The sequence below is a fragment of the Megalobrama amblycephala genome, linkage group LG9 (assembly GCF_018812025.1).
Source record: "Megalobrama amblycephala isolate DHTTF-2021 linkage group LG9, ASM1881202v1, whole genome shotgun sequence".
Lineage (NCBI taxonomy): Eukaryota > Metazoa > Chordata > Actinopteri > Cypriniformes > Xenocyprididae > Megalobrama > Megalobrama amblycephala.
The window spans coordinates 17,070,214-17,090,950 of NC_063052.1; the positions used below are offsets into that span (position 1 = coordinate 17,070,214).

At 37.4% G+C, this 20,737-nt stretch overlaps 1 protein-coding gene across 1 annotated transcript in view; it reads right to left on the reverse strand.

The window, feature by feature from the left end:
• ctdp1 (CTD (carboxy-terminal domain, RNA polymerase II, polypeptide A) phosphatase, subunit 1) overlaps positions 1-20,737 on the reverse strand; it is a 131,767-nt gene that overhangs the window by 96,283 nt on the left and 14,747 nt on the right. Inside the window, exons 8-10 of the mRNA XM_048201892.1 lie at positions 16,908-17,861; positions 9,673-9,814; positions 6,069-6,293 (exon numbers count right to left, since the gene is read on the reverse strand). Coding sequence (XP_048057849.1) covers positions 6,069-6,293; positions 9,673-9,814; positions 16,908-17,861 — 1,321 coding nt within the window. The remainder of the gene's footprint in view (positions 1-6,068; positions 6,294-9,672; positions 9,815-16,907; positions 17,862-20,737) is intronic.

Consider the following 20,737-nt stretch of genomic DNA (forward strand, 5'->3'; position numbering starts at 1 on the left):
AAAATCCTTTACATTCATTTTATTCAGAACAAGAACAGAAAATAAGTAGCTATATATTATAAATTGAAACAAATTAGTCTATAGTGGCATTAATTATAAAGCAGAAATGAATTTATTTAAAGCAAAACTGAATTGGGCTCACATAGCCTACCTCTCTCATTCGGGAAGAATCCAAACATTTCCATATTCGCGATGTAAGATTTATTGCTTGCTGAACTACTGTTGCTTTCTATTTCACTGTTGTTTCATTATCCACGTAAAACATCATCCTTCACATGCGCAAAAATGTCTTTGGTAGGGCGCCGATTGGTACAGATGGATAGCGGACCATTTAAACTGAGCAGTGTTAACTTTCTCTACATTTAGTTTGCTGATAAATGGCTAAAATGTAAAGTTGGCAATGCTAGAACTGATATGTTGCATGTGTGAGTGAGGTGCCCGCGCGATCAGTTGGATTTCATAAAATAAAGATAAATATTTTGATAAAATAAAGAAAACGAATACAACGCGAGCGTAGCCTGGACTAGCCCTACTTGATGCTCAGTTTCTCTCTTTTGTTTTGTTAATCTGTTAATTATTTCAGTGAAATATATTTCATGTAGTCTTATTTTTTATTTCTTGTAGGCTATATTATTCTGTTTTTCCTCTGCGTTGCAGGTGCATGATGTATGAATCCTAATGTTCTGTTGATGTTGCCATTTGCGCATTCAAAGCGAAATCCCTGACATGCACCTATTCTAATTTGTGACATTTGTGACATATTGACATTTTAACCGTGTCGTTTAATGGTTATTGATCGGTTAGTGAGTGATTGTCGGTCAGGAAAATAATCCAAATGTTCTCATAACAGTTCTCCACCAGATTTACTATGTTGCATACTTTCGTACACGAGCTGAGACCTGACTCGAGATATGATCGTAGCCACCGCTCACGCTCATATTGATAAATGGCAAATTTTGCGTGGAAACGAGCATTTGATAAATGACGGCCATTAAGGGTGAAGTGTATTGGATGAAGGATATCTTATAATTTTATAGAGATTATAGCTTATGATAAATTATCAAGTGAAGAAAATTAATCTCAATTCTTTAATTCCCTGATATTTACAGGTTTCCCATGAGCATGGAAACTCTTAAGTTTTTAGACATCTGTCTTCGCATTCGCCTAAAAACATCTTTCAGTGGCACATACAGTTCTTTTCTATTTTGCTACCTAGCAACAAAAGACCAACATGGGTGATTTTGTATTGATGCTTGTGTCCTCTCATTTTCTGTTCTTGAACTATTCAACAAGCCCTGTTGCCTGGAGACCAGTACATCCTCTCAACAGCAGCACAAGAGCACTCACTGCCAGCCTACATGTGATGTGCAGTAACAGGGCACCATGCAGTCCGGCTATTCATTCAACATATCAGGCCTGCTGAAGAGTTGAGCGCTTAATATGACATATTAGTTCAGCTTGCAGATGCCCAGAAAGTATCTGTCTGGAGAGTTAGTCAGGTAGAGCTGTGGTTTAAATATCAAATTTAGCAGTGAACTTTTCTAAATGGCTCCTAGAGGACAGTGGATTGCTTTATTAAATTTGTGGCCCCCTATGGACAGCAAGTGCAAGGATAAAGCAGAAATAAGACAAATGGAAGGAGACTGCGATCAAGCTGAGAGCAGTTAACAAATGTCTAAACAAGAGAGCAGCTACAGGGTGCCCAATCCTTCTCCTGGAGGTCTACCTGCAGAGTTGAGATCCAGCTATAATCCACACCTAAACCAGCCAATCGATTTCTCCAGGTTTATTTCAAAATCACAGGCAGGTGTGTGAGAGCAGTACTGGCACTACGGCTGTCCAATGTACACCAAAACAGCTAAATGTAATTTATTCCTGTAATAGCAAAGCTGAATTTTCAGCAACATTACTCCAGTTTTCAGTTTCACATGATTCAGAAATCATTCTAATATGCTGATATGCTCAAGAAACATTTCTTCTTTTGTTTTCTGTTTAAAACACTCTCAGATAAAAACATGCAAAAGTTGTCACTGGGAAAGAGGCACCCTTTAAAAAGGTACTAATATGTATACAAAGACTGTGCACTCATATCACTATGAATGGGAGAAAGTGCAACATGCAATACTGCGGAAAAAGTCCCGCCTTTTAAATAAAAGAGCCAATCGCCAATTGGTAAAGTCATCGCGTCACTGCAGCTGCTGTTAGAAGCTCTGGTTGCTATAGAAACATTCAAGTGTTCTGAGACGCGCGCTTACGACTGCGTGTGCATTGGCTGATCTAGCCTGAAAAATGCATTTTTTATTTTGTCATGATTTAAGCGTTTAGAAGCTAAATTTATAAGACAGTTGTTGTCAGATTTCATTGGTGATTTCAAATATGAAATTTATTTGTAAGGTTGCTGAACAGCTTTGGAGAATTTGATGTCTCCCCATTCAAAGAGATAGCAGCTGTACTCGCATGACTGAAATAGCTGCCCGAGAGACGTTGCCACTTTACATCACACCACTCATGTCACAATTGGCATGAAGAGCTTAAAGGTAGGGTAGGCAATGTTTTTCATTAATCTTTTGTTATACTGGTTGGAACTCTCTTCACATCCTGATAGCAATCAATAACAGAAGTGGTCTAAATTTTTAAAAATGAACATATATCTTCTGTAGATGTCTCAGGACCAAAAAATGTTCATCCAAATTATTGCATTCGGTACACGTCACACGTCATTAGCGTGTTCTATGAGGCTATGCAGAGTTGTAGACAGACAGTCACAGAGCGCTGCAAACAAACAACAGCCACCTTTTAGTTCCTCCTGAACCAAAACAAGCTTATGGTCCGTTCATGCCATGTCATAATTACTGTAATTGAGAGATGGCACCACGTTTCGTTCTACTCTGAGCTCATGTCATTGGACTTGGACTTATGTGTTTCTATGGCAACACTATCAACACATCTGCAGCAGACAGGTGGTACAAGTCATTATGAAAGTGATGTGACATGTAGCCAAGTATGGTGTCCCATTTGTGCTCTCCATTTCACCTATCCAAGTGCACACACACACACACACACTGTGAACACACACCCGGAACAGTGGGCAGCCATTTTTACTGCGGCACTCGGGGAGCGATTGGGGGTTAGGTGCCTTGCTCAAGGAGCACCTCAGTTGTGGGTAATGAGCAGAGGTTTTTAGTAACGAAGTACATTTATTTTGTTATATTTACTTGAGTATTTTTTTGGAAAATTTGTACTTTCAAGATTAGATTTAAATGTGGCTACTTTTACTTTAACTTGAGTACATTTCTAATGAAAAATCTATACTTTTGCTTCACCACGCTGGGCGACGTTCCTCTCATTACTTTATTTGAATGCAATACTGTACATGTTAAGAAATGCGTAATTTATTCCAAGCGCGCTCTCTTTTTTCATCAACGATGCCCCATTCACAACTGAATCACTCTTTTGAGTCAATTCTGTTCAGACTTGTCTAAATTGGTTTGCGAATCAGTTTGAATGATTTGTTCAGTTCCCTGCCCGCACTGAATCGTCTGATGCGGTTTCTCACTCGGAGCATTGGATGAAATGGCAGTGGACCTACAGTCAATTAAAAGCAAATCTGCAAATGCATCCTATTGTTCGCCAGCGATGAAGATCTTTATTAGTTGAACTGTGTATGCTGTCGGTGAACAATTCTACAGGTATCGATTTCATTTGATTTCAATTCATACAGCCAATAGCCTACATTTTACAACCAAACAGATTATTTCGCCACGATAACGTCACCACTACAAAGTATGTAGCATTTCTTTGCCGTTTTTTGGACATATATCTTAATTTATACATTAAATAAGCTACCAGAGAGTATGAAATGAACACCCACCGTCCCGCTGTAATTTGTGAGTAGCCTACCTACCCCGGTGACATGTTTGTCTTGAAAATTAACACCTTTGCGTAGACACAGTTAACCAGTTTAGTGTTCAGATGTTCAGCGGTTATGAGCGCAAGCACATGTAAAGAGTTTTCTCTTTCTTCTTTCAAATATAGCTGTATACGTTATTAATATACAAAGCAAAGGACATGCAGAGATATTCGGTCTACAGATACCAGAAATAATGCTTGTCTGTTGTTGCAAAGACATCTAATTATGATAATAATAATAATAATAATAATAATTTAAATATCTATCTAAATAATAACAAAGTAACTAGTAACTAGCTACATGAGTAGTTTTTTCATTGGATACTCTTTTACTCTTACTCAAGTAACTATTAAGATTATTACTTTCACTTTTACTTTGAGCAAATATTTCTATAAGTACCTGTACTTTTACTTGAGTACAGTTTTTGGACTCTCTACCCACCTCTGGTAATGAGAGTGGAAAAGACAGCGGTTAATTTACTCCCCCCACCTACATTTCCTGCCGGTACTGAGACTCAAACCCATGACCTTAAAGTTACAAGTCCGACTCTCTAACCATTAGGCCACAACTGTAATGGTAATTTAATGCTATCTCTCGTGACGCTTTGCAGACTCTGCTCTGGCTGTGTGCGTTCATGTGTTTTGGAGGAGATGTGACTTTGGAGATGCTCTGGAGGGAGGGTGGGATCTTATGCTTTCAAATTTAGCTTGCTATTGCTAGCCTCTCTGAAATTGCCTACCCTACCTTTAAGAGTGCAAAAGAGAATGAGTGAGCTCAAAAGAGATTCAATAGCTACCGAAACAATTTAAAAAGCACATTGGTATCATTAATATGCTAATGAGCTAATTTCTAAAACCTCCAGCAAATTTTTTTAGGCCACCTAAAAAAATGGTTTTCTGCTGTTCCCTCAAACCACACAGAATAAATATTATAAAAACAGATAAATTGAAGTTACTTGTCTACTGTAACTGTCACATAAACTGTAATTGTCACAGGAAGCCCTGACAGTAGATCTGCATTATTCATTTGAAATCAGCATTAAAGGAATAGTTCACCCAAAAACTCCATAATTTACTTGCCCACATGATGTTACAAACTCAGGGCTCATTAATAAGGTTGGCCTGCTGACCGAGGGCCAGTGTGAGAAAGCTGCAGATTAGTTCGACTTTGGGCCAGTGTTATATCTTACTTTTTTAATCATATCATGCATTTGAACAGCACTTGCATACTGTTGCCCTCATGTTGATGTGATTGCTTCTATTGTTCTCATTTGTAAGTTGCTTTGGAGAAAAGCATCTGCTATATAATTAAATGCAAATGTAAATCTAATTTGCCTTGGAAACCTATACCTTTGGTTACGAATTCTTCATCAACTTATTTATAAACACCATAGTTCATTTAAAAAAAGTTTGGGGTCAGTAAAATTTTTGAATATCATTTTTGAAAGAAGCCTCTTATTCATTTTCATTATGCTGAAAAGTGTGGGCAGGACATTCTTTGAAAGTTCTCCTTTTGTGTTTCACAGCAGAAAGAACGTTGCACAGGAACAACTTATGAGAAAATAATAACTGTTTCTAAGGTGAACTATTTATTTTCTAATTTATTTCTCTCCTGGACAGATGCTGACGCAGGAGTTGCCGTTTTTTTACTCTTTTTTTTGATCAGCATTTACAAGCTTGTTTTTATTATTCCCTTGTCACAGCAATGACCAAAGGTGCTGATGAAATTTGCTAATAATTTCTGTTTCACAATCTCAGAGCTGCCAAGGCACAATGCTTTATTTCTCACAGATGTTATTTAGAGCTTAGAGATTAATGTGAAATAGACTGCATGAGAAATCCAATATGAGCTGGGAAAGAAAAGGCAAGCACAGCATACGGGCCATCAGGGAAGGTCTTACTGACCAGGTACATTTCCCACAGGCCTTTCAAAGAAATGTCTTCCAAGTACATATAATCAAACATCATATATCATTATATCTTTATATTCCCTTGCTCTTAAGAATAAGTTTGTACTGTGCAGAATGTGCAAAAATAGACCCTTAATATTCATGATTCTGATACAACCATGAGTTTATTAACATGACTGCTGTATTTACACATATTTACTGCCATACATAAAAATAAAAAAATAATAATATAAAAAGTACATCAAGTACCTGAGTGTGGACAGATCTTCCTTGGCCGACATGGACGATCCATGCGAATGAAGATAAGAGGGTGGACGGGAGGCCTGGGGACCCCGGCGGATCAGTTTGCCGGTGACGGGGTCATAGGTCCGCATTTCTGGTGGTGCAAGGGGCTTGTGCTGAACAGGAGGGGCCTGGAAGAGAGGCCTTGGGACGGACCCCTGGATATCTAGAAATGCGGCAGGACTGTTGCTCCTGGGGGACAGTAAAAGATGTTATGTTTAACCTCTGGCTGTCATTTTTAACCAGGAACAGTAAGAATGTAACTTTTTTTAATGAAATGCTATTTAATTACACTATTAAAGGGAATTACACTAAAATTAATTAATTAATTAGTGTAATTAATTAAATTACACTAATTAATTTTGTAATTAATTAAATAAACTACACTAAATTAATTAATTACACTAAAATTCCCTGAAGAATTATCACACGTTAGGGTCTTTCCCATTCATTCCCTATGGTCGGTCAATTCTGATCACAATCAGCCACGGTGTGACTTTATGACTTTTTTTATGACTCATCGAATGAAGTTCACTTTTTCGTTTGTTCCAATTGCATATCAAAAAATGTCACCAAGTTTTGAACCACTCAGATGGAAACCTTTTAATAAATAACAATAGTAACAATTATTTCAAATGAAATTAGTCAAAATGACCACAAAAAAAAAAAAAAAAAAAAAAAAAAAAAAAAGTTAAGAGTGGATAGATTTCATAAAAAGAAAATTCTCATTTTTTAATTATTAGGGATGCACCAAAATTTCAGAATTTTTGTTTTGTTGGTCGAAAGAGAAAAAAGGATGAAAATATGAGCTGAAAATATACTATTATTGCCAAAAGTTTTGGGATGTCTGCCTTTACATACACATGAACTTTAATGACATCCCATTCTTAATCCGTAGGGTTTAATATGGTTGGCCCACCCTTTGCAGCTATAACAGCTTCCTCCACACCAAACTCGCTCATCCATGTCTTTATTGACCTTGCTTTGTGCACTGGTGCGCAGTCATGTCGGAACAGGAAGGGGCCATCCCCAAACTGTTCACACAAAGTTGGGGACATGAAATTGTCCAAAATGTCTTGGTATGCTGAAGCATTAAGAGTTCCTTTTACTGGAACTAAGGGGCCAAAAACAACCCCACACCATAATCCCCCCTCCACCAAACTTTACACTTGGCACAATGCAGTCAGGCAATTACTGTTCTCCTGGCAACTGCCAAACCCAGACTCGTCCTTCGGATTGCCAGACAGAGAAGCGTGATTCGTCACTCCAGAGAACACGTCTCCACTGCTTTAGAGTCCAGTGGCAGCGTGCTTTACACCACTGCATCCAACACTTTGCATTGCCTTTGGTGATGTAAGGCTTGGATGCAGATGCTCGGCCATGAAAACCCATTCCATGAAGCTCTGTACGCACTGTTCTTGAGCTAATCTGAAGGCCACACTAAGTTTGGAGGTCTGTACTTTGACACTGCAGAAAGTTGGCGACTTCTAGCATTAGCATGTGCTGACCCCAGTCTGTGATTTTATGTGGTCTACCACTTCTTGGCTGAGTTGCTGTTGTTCCCAATTGCTTCCACTTTGTTACCACTAACAGTTAACCATGAAATATTTAGTAGTGAGGAAATTTCAAGAATGGACTAATAGCAACCTATCACGGTACCACGCTTGAATTCACTGATCTCTTGAGAGTGACCCATTCTTTCACAAATGTTTGTAAAAGCAGTCTGCATGCCTAGGTGCTTGATTTTATACACGAGTGGCCATGGAAGTGATTGGAACACCTGAATTCAATGATTTGGAAGGGTGTCCCAATACTTTTGGCAATATAGTGTATATGCCACCCCATCCCCTCAGTGTTCAGCGCTCAGGTTTCAAAGTCACACAGCATTTTTTGTAACTTTGCGAGCTGCTCCGCTTCTGAAGATGCACAGCTTCTAAGCGACTCTGGCCAAGCAGGCAAGTCTGTACTGGCACCCAGTTTGCTCTGCTCTATGTTCTGCTTCGTTTTTGCGCTCTCTGCTCAGTTGCTCACGGCCAAAGCAAACAATCCCCTCATGTACCGCTCACGCTCACTGGAAAAGCAAAGTCTGCTCAAATAATGTGCCAACATTTCTCTGTAGTAGACTTTTTTCTGTATGCAATAGGCCCACTGGGCTGTTACAAGGTGTGGTAGGCTATGGCCGTGCTGGGCAACGCTGGTAAAATGACCCTACCCTCTCATTCACTGATCTTCCCGCTACATTCTTCTCACATGCTCTGATAATAAGTTTTCTAGGACTAGCCTATACTTTATTTTGATAATTGGTCAAAAAATAAAATAAAATAAATCTGTTAAATCTGATTCTGTTGCATAGAACCGAATAAAGAATAATATATTGATATTTATTGTTATTTTAATATATTTACTGTCCATTTTTGGTGCGAAACTTAAATAATAAATAGATAAAAGCGTGGTTATTTTATTCTATTGGCTTGTATTTTTTAAATTGAGATTCGATAAAATTATTTTATTTAATTACAAAGTCTAATATTAATACAATTATACAAAAAAAATAATAACTTGAAATAAGAAAATAATTATTTTTAAAAAGTCATTTTTGGTTTTGTTTTTTGGCCAAGTGCATCCAGAATTTTCTGTTTTGGTCCAGAATTTTCATTTTGGTGCATCTCTAATAATTATAAAAACAACTATATTAGTGTCCACACCAAAGGATAATAATATTCTGTTTATCATAAGCGGGAGCTGCATTTATGTAATTTGGATGTTCAGAGGAAATTGTTGCGTTCTAAATTATCAAAAAGTTCCTTCTCTTTCAGGTGCGTGGAGCCAAAGAAATAATTGAACAAACAAAAAAGGTAGCTGGCCACACAATGAAGACTGAAGAGTTCTAGAAAAACATAATTTATTTCATAAATTGCATGGTGCAAAATAAATTGTTTTTCTAGACCTCTTCATTGGACTCAGTGTGCGGCCAGCTACCTTTTTTGTAATTTGGATGTTTAAATGCTAGACAAAATTGGTCTGAAAGTGATTCCAATTACATTGTTCCTCTGTGTTTCATTATCATTATAGTTGTGGTGTGGACTTTTTTATTCTCACAGAATTAGAATAATTATTAAAACTTTATAGTTATCATCTTTGATGTACATGGCCCTTAAAGGTAACAAGAATATTTAATATCAATAATTCAGTTGTGTGCTATATTTCAAGTCTTTTGAAGCCTTACGATGACTGTGTGAACCATTGCCGTTCTGTTAAGCGTCACAATTTTGTGTGCCATGTGGATTTAGAACAAAATGAGGGCAATTTTTTGGTAACTCATTAATTTAACAATTCTTTAATACTGCAAGCTGAAAGATTTCTTGGCAACTGTGAGAAGTTCAGTGTTTGATTTTCTATTCATGAGTGTTACAGTGAAAAACACAATGAAATGTTCAGCAGTCACAACAGAAAACACTGATAAAACAGAATGTTGTTACAGTCTTAATACTGAAAGGCACAAGTGAACATAAATGATAAAAGAAAAGCAAGAAAGACAGAGGCGAATGGAGAGACTGCAAGAGATAAATACCTGTGTGATTTGTTATATTCATCTTTGAGAGGAAAGAGTTGCTCCTCTACTCGCTCCCAGCGCTCCAAGCAGCCCCACAACCAATCAGGATTCACCACATAAAGATGTTTAAAGCCCTGAGCTTGACGAACTTTCTCTGTACCTGACAGAGACACATATATATATACATATATAACAACATTTGAGATAAACAACACTAAGTTTCTTTCCAGTGTCTCTCGCTCGACTATCAGCAGCAGAGAGGAATGTACAGTGCCAGAGGAAAAGAAAATTGCCATCGGAATTGAACATGTTGAGGAAAGAAAATAAAAAAAAAGTTTACCACCAAATGCAAAACGCCAAGACACATCTTTTTATACATCCACTTGCTGCTACTGGCTATCGAAAATACAGCAAAAATCTGTCGAGTTTATAAACTAAAACTTTGGAACTGAGAACAGATGTGATTCTCAAATTGATCTGTACATAAAACAGTAGACAGAAATGGAGTGAGCAACATGCTTCTCTAGATAGCGACTAGTACGTTTTTGTTTGTTTGTTTTGTTTAATTTAGTTCAGTTCAGACTCTAAATCATGATACTTGGCAAATGCCAACCACAAACATCTTGCAGTCAGGCTAATGAACTGTATTCAGGATTCCTACACATTTTCCATTTCAAAATTCCATACTCAAATTTCCAAACCTCGCAGTAGATTGATTTTACAGACCATATTTAAACAACTGATTCATGCAGCATTATATTTGGTATATTACAATCATCTGTAAATGTTTTCTTGAGTTTTTTTCTCCACTGGTTTTCATAAAGTGATAACACACGCTTACATTATGAGGGGAATGTAAAATGCTTCATAACCTGCATATATTCACCTCTGACACATTGGTTTGATGCTGTAATTGTGGTTTGATGTTGCACGACCACCAAAGTACAGTCTGAATTAAATGATTGCTCGCTCCTTTATCTGTTGCTGGTTTGAGTAGCACATGCACATTTGTTTAGTGAAGTTCAAAAGAGATGCGCTTATGGTAAAGACAGTTTTGTGACTATCAATTAATTAATGATCTGTCATTCAATCAAATTCCATACTTTTCCAAACTGCATAGGAAACATGTATTTATTTAATGGAAGAATAGTTTATTAATACATCAAACTATTGTCTTATATTGCTGCCATTTTATAAAAGCATACCCAACAAATCAAAAGTAAAAAAAAATAAAAAAAACACTTTTATTCTGCAAGGACTCAATAAAACGACCAAAAGTGACAGTAAAGACATTTACTGTCAAATAAATGCTATGTTTTAACTTTTTATTCATCAAAGAATCATAAAAAAGCTGAACAATTGTTTTTAAAATTGATAATAATTAGAAATGTTTCTTTAGTACCAAATCAACATAATTTCTGAAGGATCATGTGACAATGGAGACTGGAGTAATGGCTGCTGAAAATCAGAAGAATAAATTGTATTTTATATTACATTTAAATAGAAAACTTATTTTAAATTGTACTAAGATTTCAAAATATTAATATTTTTACTGTATTTTATCAAATAAATGCAGCATTGGTGAACAAAAGAGATTTCTTTCTAATACATTAAAATCTTAAAGACCCCACACTTTTGAACTGTAGCGTATAATTTAATGAAAGTTTATAAGATATCTGCAATAAAAAAAAAACATTCAGAGAATTAAGATTTGAAATTTGAAAACTCAACAGCATTAAAACTTTCTACAATAGCTTTTATGATGGAATTTAATTATCGAAAGCCAGCAGCAAAAACATCTTGATGAAGTGATTGGGTTTATAAAGTATTAAATTACAGAAGAATTGCATTGATTTGATTGTTTTCAATACCCTTGCATTTTGATGTAATTTAATGCATCAAATAGAAAGTGCAATCAGTGTGTTTTGCACATGTGATAAGTAAAGAGCACTGTTACACAATTCTACCTCTGCCTGCGGTCTGTATCTACGCATACAGTACAGTTCAAACGTTTGGAACCACTAAGATTTTTAATGTTTTTAAAAGAAGTTTCGTCTGCTCACCAAGGCTACATTTATTTAATTAAAAATACAGTAAAAAACAGTAATATTGTGAAATATTATTACAATTTAAAATAACTGTGTACTATTTAAATATATTTGACAAAGTAATTTATTCCTGTGATGCAAAGCTGAATTTTCAGCATCGTTACTCCAGTCTTCAGTGTCACATGATCCTTCAGAAATCATTCTAATATGCTGATTTGCTGCTCAATAAACATTTATGATTATTTTCAATGTTGAAAACAGTTGTGTACTTTTTTTTTTTTCAGGATTCCTTGATGAATAGAAAGTTCAAAAGAACAGCATTTATCTGAAATACAAAGCTTCTGTAGCATTATACACTACCGTTCAAAAGTTTGGGGTCAGTAAGAATTTTTATTTTTATTTTTTTGACAAGAAATTAAAGAAATGAATACTTTTATTCAGCAAGGATGCATTAAATCAATAAAAAGTGGCAGTAAAGACATTTATAATGTTACAAAAGATTAGATTTCAGATAAACACTGTTCTTTTGAACTTTCTATTCATCAAATAATCCTGAAAAAAAATATTGTACACAAATATTTTGTACAATTGTACACATTAAATGTTTCTTGAGCAGCAGATCAGAATTTTAGAATGATTTCTGAAGGATCATGTGACACTGAAGACATGTGAAAATTCAGCTTTGCCATCACAGGAATAAATTACTTTGTGAAATATATTCAAATAGAAAACAGTTATTTTAAATTGTAATAATATTTCACAATATTACTGTTTTTACTGTATTTTTAATTAAATAAATGTAGCCTTGGTGAGCAGACGAAACTTCTTTTAAAAACATTAAAAATCTTAGTGGTTCCAAACTTTTGAACTGTACTGTACATATTTTTCTTCCAGTGTAGTCAAAATTAAGTGTATTGCCATGAACAAAAGTTATGCTTGTCTTATCAAACAACACTAATCATGTTGGTCCAAAAAGGACATGAATTAAATCTGCTCTCAGCCACCTCCCGACTTTCATTACGGAACGTCCTGTTTCGCTGCTCTCGTCTGAATTAATCATGTGTGAAGTTGTTTCTGTATAAGCGAGGGATCAGAAAGCGGGAAGGACATCCACGCAATTACACAATCCAGCCACCAGACAAATAATTTGGCATCAAAGGCTGAGATCTGTGAAAAGCTGTCAAAAAATATACAGCACAGGAAGAGAAAGTTTGGCAGCTCTTCGCTTCTTTTTTCTCCCGTCTGGCTTTGTGGATTTCCTTCCACTCTTCATTAGCCGTTCAACTGTCTTGTGGTTGCGGTGTTTGGCAGAGCTGAGGGTGCTGACGGACGAACGGGGGTGGGGTGGGGGGGATAACAGTTAATACGACAGTGTGGTGACATTGGAGTGTGGCAATGTTTGCTTAATGCTTAATGGTGGCCAATTAGACAGCACTCGACAGTAATTACATTTGCACTTGATCGTCCAAGTGTGTGTCTCAGAGTGTGTGTGGGCTTTTTTGGGGGTGGATAGTGTCAAGATGAACAAAGAGGAACAATAGACTCATTTGAGTTTGAACAAATAAAGTTCATGAAGCTCCAAGACTGTGTGTCAGACTTGATGTTGACCTTCTGCTAATTCCCTTCCTGTTACTACCAGTGGTGGATGAAGTACACAAATCAAGTACTTGAGTAAAAGTACAGATGCGTATAATAAAGTAAAAGTATTTAGAACTCCTTTTCAATTTTACTTGAGTGAAAGTACAAAAGCACTGATTGATGAATATTTTGTAATTTTAGGCCACTATATATATATTTTATATAATCCTATTGCTCAAAATAATTATGAAAGATTATGAATTGTCAGTATGGAAGATTAGTGGATGCAGATACATAATATGTAATGTGCTGACAAACAATATAAAAACAGATGTCACATAGGGATAAATACATTTTAAGACAACATTTTAAGAAATTGCTACAGCAGCAAGGGAGAGGAATGTGTATGCGTTATTTTAATTTGTGTTAGAGCTGCATGATTCTGGATAAAATTCTGAACAGACAAAATATTAGTTGCTGCAGTCTATTTAAAAATTTTTAATTGAATTTATTAAAAAAAATGGTTTTGAATGAATGATTCAATGACTCACTCATAACTACTTCCCTCGTTTCATTACTGGATGAATCAATGTTTGCTGATTTGCTCCGTTTTGATTGCTAACGTAGACTTCTGTGTTTATATCCAAACTATAAACTTTTATCTCAGTACTTTCTGTGATAAATTGTGTATTTGTAACTGTGTGGCTCACTTGCTTTCTTGAAAATCAATGTCATATGAGATCGCATTGGTGTTTGAATAGCGATCTGTATGCGACACACAAAATTTAAATTGTGGCATGCATAAAAAGAAAGTCATTGTGCTACTGTTAGAAATGTTTTGTCTGGAAAAGAAAAGGTGTCTGGAGTGTCAGCAGTCAGTCATGACTGGACAAAAGAGGGCATCATATTAACAACAACCTCTCTAATGGTGATGTGGTACACCTAGACTGATAAAGGACTGTACACGAACAGCAAATCCTATCCTGCTACAAAGATTCAGACATCAGATTAAGGTGAGAACTGAGCTTTTTTTTCTCTCTCTTACAGATAATGAGCAATTAGAGAGAAACATAATTTCACTATGGACATCATTTGTGTTGACCTCTCTGATTAGCAGAGAGTTGAGACAAAGTTCATCTTTGCTGCTAATGGCACAATGCACCAATCAGGCGAGTCATATATGGCTCTTAAAAAATTACTCAAATTACTATATATATATATATATATATATATATATATATATATATATATATATATATATATATATATTCTGATGAGATCTGCTCAACACATTAACAAAAAAGATCAAAATAAATCACAACCTTATACAGAGCACTGCTTAGTAGTGTTTAAATATAACAGCTTAAACCACAGATATGAGTAAGCAGACAAACCTGTCAAGAAACTTTTTTCTTTTTCTTTTTTTTTATGGACTGATCATTTGGTTCATGTTTTTTGAACACAGTTTTGAAAAACTGCAATTAAATGTCCATTTATCAGTAAAACATATCTGATTGGTGTGTAACGAACAGCTTAATTATACAGGACATTAGGGCTACATGATTTTTTTTTTTTGGGGGGGTCTAATTTTACTGGGAAAAAAAAAAATCCTGTTTGTTTGAAAGGCTGCACAAGTTAGCCAAAAAACTTATGATTATATATCATATATAATATGTACATAATGACTATAATATACTACTACTAATAATAATTTTATAGTACAATCTGTAAAATTACAGTATCAGAATTTATGGCTGATAATCCGCGCTGAGGAACTGTGCCGAGGCACAACGCATGTACAGATAACTGTTCCGCATATGACTGAAATTGGAGATCTGCAGCTTTAAATCATAAAAATAAAAAAACTATCAAAATAAAACAAATATTTTGTTTACCTGCATGTTATGCGACTATTAAAGGTGCCCTAGAATTAAAAATTGAATTTACCTTGGCATAGTTAATTAACAAGAGTTCAGTACATGGAAATGACATACAGCGAGTCTCAAACACCATTGTTTCCTCCTTCTTATATAAATCTCATTTGTTTAAAAGACCTCTGAAGAACAGGCGAATCTCAACATAACACCGACTGTTACGTAACAGTCGGGATCATTAATACGTACGCCCCCAATATTTGCATAAACCAGCTCATGTTCAAGGCATTACACAAGGGCAGGACATCTGGATGTGCACAGCTGAATCAGACTAGGTAAGCAAGCAAGGACAATAGCGAAAAATGGCAGATGGAGCAATAATAACTGACATGATCCATGATATCATGATATTTTTAGTGATATTTGTAAATTACCTTTCTAAATGTTTCATTAGCATGTTGCTAATGTACTGGTAAATGTGGTTAAAGTTACCATCGTTTCTTACTGTATTTGCGGAGACAAGACTGCAGTTATTTTCATTTTTTAAACACTTGCAGTCTGTATAATTCATAAACAACTTCATTCTTTATAAATCTCTCCAACAGTGTGTAATGTTAGCTTTAGCCACGGAACACTATCAAACTCATTCAGAATCAAATGTAAACATCCAAATAAATACCATACTTACGCGATTAGACATGCTGCATGACAAACACTTTGTAAAGATCCATTTTGAGGGTTATATTAGCTGTGTGAACTTTGTTTATGCTGTTTAAGGCAAGCGCGAGCTCCGGAGGTGGGGAGCACGAGAATTTAAAGGGGCTGCAGCCTGAATCGGCGCATATTTAATGATGCCCCAAAATAGGCAGTTAAAAAAATGAATAAAAAAAAAATATATGGGGTATTTTGAGCTGAAACTTCACAGACACATTCAGGTGACACCTTAGACTTATATTACATCTTTTGAAAACACGTTCTACGGCACCTTTAACAGACATCAGAAAAACGTGACCTTAACAACTTAAAATAAATAAAATAAATAAATAAATAATTTATTATTGACTTAATTTTGTTATTGTCCTAACTTATTAAATGTATTAAATCAAATTAATCGCAGGGGGTACTTTAAGTAAATATATTAGGTCAAAGAAGTTCAGCAGACAAAAAAGTTGGTAAATCCCTGCATTGCATGTAAATATGAAATGACGTAAATTTGTACATTTTAATGTGTTTGAAAGACAAAAGCCTTAAATGACTCACTGAGTAATAATTCAAATGATAATTTATGTGTTCGTTAGGCGCTGATTAGAAATGCAACATTGCAACGTTGAGAAAACACTTCATATGCTGTGTGGGTCTCAGTTTTCAGTGATAGGCACGACTAGTGGCTGGTCTGTGTGCAATTCCACATACCTTGAAGACCTTCTAAACATATATGAGCAGTAGGTTTGTTTAGAAAGGAAAATTGGGGAGGGAAAAAAAAAAAAAAAGTAGTATGGACAGTCAATAATTGATGAATAATTTACTGCCATTGTAAGAATAACATGTAATCATGTAATCAATAAAAACGTAACTGTAGTTTGATTATTTTAAAGTATTTTAAAATGTAATGTAATCTAAATACGAGTACTTAATTTTTGGAATCTGATTATGTAATCCAGATTACGTATAATCAGTTACTACCCATCACTACTGACTAGTCACTTTTGAAAATGTCCCTTCTTTACTTGTGTTTTAAGAATGCGTGACTCACCTGCACGTGCAGCAATAAGGTGGGTGGTGCGGTTAGGGTCTTTGGCATTGAGCACCAGGGTCTTGCAAAGCTTGGCACCCAGCGCCTTGGCATGATACCACTCTCTTGTGCGCTCCATTGGGTAGTTGGTGGGATACAGGCCACTGAAAACAATTGTAGTGCCCTCCAGCGTGCGGCCCTTCAGTTCTGGAACAATTTTTCGAATGTCCGGACTCTCTGAACGGTCTTTCCTAAGGAAGGCCTCATAGCGTGAGTAATACTCACTGTGGATGCGAACCAAAACTTCCTCCAAGTAAATGAGGTGGTCGTCCTGGTCAATGTCTTCCTCTTCTTCATCATCCTCATCCTCCATACTATGATCTAATGACTCCTCACCCATAGTGACACCTGACTGCTCGCTGTTTTGAGACTCTGTTTCAACTTCTTTCTTGTCGGAACAGCCGTTGCCTAAATCAGAGAGACCTTCAGGATTTGTTTCTGGGACATCATCACCCTCTGTCCTCTGTATGTCCCCATCCCCATCAACCTCTTTGCTTTTACACTCCTCTGTTTTTGTTTGTTTGGGTTTCCCAGCATCCACTGGCTGTCCTTCGCCATCACTGTCAGATAATCCCATTTTACCCTCACTTTCGCTGTCGCTCGAAAGGTCAAAATCCAGATCATTGGCAGTGGCATCAGGAGCAGCATTTGGGATGTCAGTCTCACCTGAGGTACATGTGACACCTGAGCTGCCCTCGCCCTCCATTTTTGCATTACTCTTGTCACTTAAATCTCTGCTCTCACTCTCCCCTGTGGGCTGAGTCCTCTCATTGGCTAAAGCTCCCTGAGTGGTGGTGGCAGAGGACGAATCCTCATGCCCGGTTTTTCTGTCCTTGCTGGATTTCCTGAGGCCGTTTCTCTGTTCTTCCTGTCCTGATGATTCCAAGTTCTCTGCAGGTCGCCCAGCCTGGCTACCTACAACATGGTAACAGAAGTAATGCTTGGTTACTATGAATATAACAAATAGTTCTCTTTCACTCATAGAGTTGTCAAAAGTACAGACTTCGGTATCAATCGGTACTGAAATTTTAAAAATGTGATGCTTTATGTGCTGTTGAGCAGATTCATAAACACCTCTGATTGGCCATAGTGTTGATGCACTCATTGGATATGTCTGTGATTGGCTTAAAATTTCAGTTCCGACTAGGTAACGAAGACGGTACTTTTGACAATTCTATTCGCTCAGTATCTCACTATGGAAAATGCCGCTGGCATAACAGATCCTGGAAGCACCAATAACGACAGTGATCCAGGAGTCCCGCCTCTCTAATATATACAGCTGTCGCTGGTACCTTTTTCATTCTTGATCTCTTCCGCGTGAAGATCAAATCAGAAGCTATCCTTCAGCAGGACCTGTTTTTGGAAATAGTTGTTTAACTTTTCTAAGACAAGCCATCAAGGTACATCACCGAATGCAGCTGTTTTGCTAGCGGGTCTATTCAATGTCACTATTAATTATTTGCTTGCGTATACTAAAAGAATTAAGAGAATTTGCTGTAACACGTTAGTTCTTCTTCCTAAATGGCATGATGTGGTGAGCTTAGGCATTATCTCTATTATAGCGACCGCTAGTTCTGAAAGCGGCAGAGCGAAAGCAGAAACTTCGCAATGATCTCCTGTAAGGATCTGCATCCTTTGTGCATGCCTGGGGGTGAGACATTCTCAGGCAGCACTCACAAACCCCAAGTGCTGACCTCACTTTTTTCTCTTCAAATCAAGGGTGCTAGAGAGGAGTGTGGGTTGCAGCTGCTAATAAAGGAGACCCCTGCCTTTCTCCGCCACCCACAAAGGAGACTGCAGGTCCTTGCATCATGCAGCTGGGGTGAATTTATGGATGAAGTCTCCCCTAAACTGCCTACCCTCTTTAGATCCTTAAAGGTCCCGTTTTTCGTGGTTTTTTGAAGCTTTGATTGTGTTTATAGTGTGCAATATAACATGTGTTCATGTTTCGCGTTTAAAAAAAAAACACAGTATTTTTCACATAATTTACTTATCTGTATACCGCTGTTTCCACTGTCATAAAAACGGGCTGATGACTTCCTTGTTCTATGAAGTCCCTCCTTCAGAAATACGTAACGAGTTCTGATTGTGCCAGCGGTTCCTGTGTTGTGATTCGACAGCAGTTTAGCGCTTCTTGCCCGGAAAGGTCACGCCTCTTACCATAACGTGGAGATGCACGCGCTCAGTGTTATTGTAAACATGTCTTTAATTTTACCCTATCAATTTGAGCCGGAATCAGACCCGGTGATTGGACTGCGGGATGAAAATAACAGCGTTTCGACGACATGGCGACAAACACACTCTACAAACGCAACTCTTGTGTATTCCTGTGGGCGGAGGTTAGTCAAAAAACTGTTTTAGTGACGTCATTAAAGAAGGAAGTAGAGGGATGTAGTCCAAACTGGCCGTTCGATGTAGGCGACTTCTGTTAAATAAAATATCTCGCTTGGCATTGAACTTTGAGCTTTAAAATTTTACAGATTTTATTTATACTCTAACAACAACATTACACACTAACTAAAGTTTGAAACATGGGATCACGAAGAACGGGACCTTTAACAGATGAAAGAAAGGAGGATGATGAAGATGAAGAATCTAATCACTCATCTGTTGGAGGAGGAAGGTGAGGAGGATGAAAATGACACGATCCTCCCACCGAATCCCTCCCGGCCAGGCACAACTCTAAGTGAAGGGTCGCCCTCCCCAGCTCAGGTGTAGCTCGACCTACTAGTAGTGTGCCGGAGGGCAACAGAAAAACTCTCCATTGACTGAATGTCACAGCAGGTGGGCCAGGGAGCGGAGAGAGACCTCTATGATGGCAAGACATTGCCGTCACGTGCCCCAGCCATTAAACAGCTCATTCCATTGTTCCCTGTGTGAAACATTTCTGGGATAAGCCCTTTTCACACAAGATTCCTGTAAAAGGGTTTTCCAGGATGGATATTAATAAAGTTAAGGAATTAGGGACTGCAAATCCCCCTCCTGTTGACCTGTCAGTTGCACATCTCAACCCTTACTGCAAGGCAGCCTTTTCCTCTGCCTCACTGCCAGGGAAAACTGAGCGCTTAGAAGCCTCTGTGTTTCAGAAGATCTTTCGTTCTTCGGCCCTGGCAGTGAGGGCTCTTAATGTCACCTCTCTCCTTACTGCTTATCATTCAGAGCTTCTGGAGGAGATGTGGAGGCAAATGGATGCTGAGACACCAAACCCAGCTGTCCGGAAAGAAATCTGTTATTGTAAATCTCAACCTGAGAACTTCCAGGGGCACGGGTCCAGAGCTGTGGTCACAGCATGGGCCTAGCAGTGGGTGAGTACGCTCTGTGGCTGGGATTGTCAGGGCTGTCAGGTAGAGAAAATGTGGACTTCTTGGACGCTCCATTTGAACCCAAAGCCCTTTTCAGGGCATCGGTCACTACTATGAAATACAGGTGTGATTTGAGGAAACGGGAGGGCGAGGCTTCCCAAATCTGCCTCCCTCCCAAGTCCACTGCTAGAGCTCCTTAACCAGCATGAGTCTGATCATGCCAACTCTAAGAAGGGTAAGAGAGTAATGGTCACTCAGTAATCCTGATCACCCCGAACTGGCCAGGGAAGTTGTGGCTAACAAAGATATTTCAACTAGCTTTTAGTTGAATTATCTCCATTTTAGGAAGCTATTATATTAGGTTATAATAGCATGGGTCTCAGTCCTCCGGCTGAGAGCTCATTCTATAAGAGGTAAGGCTACCTAATTGGCACTGTTTAAGGGCATTCCAGTTCAGGACATTTGTGCGGCAGCAAGTTTACATTAGGA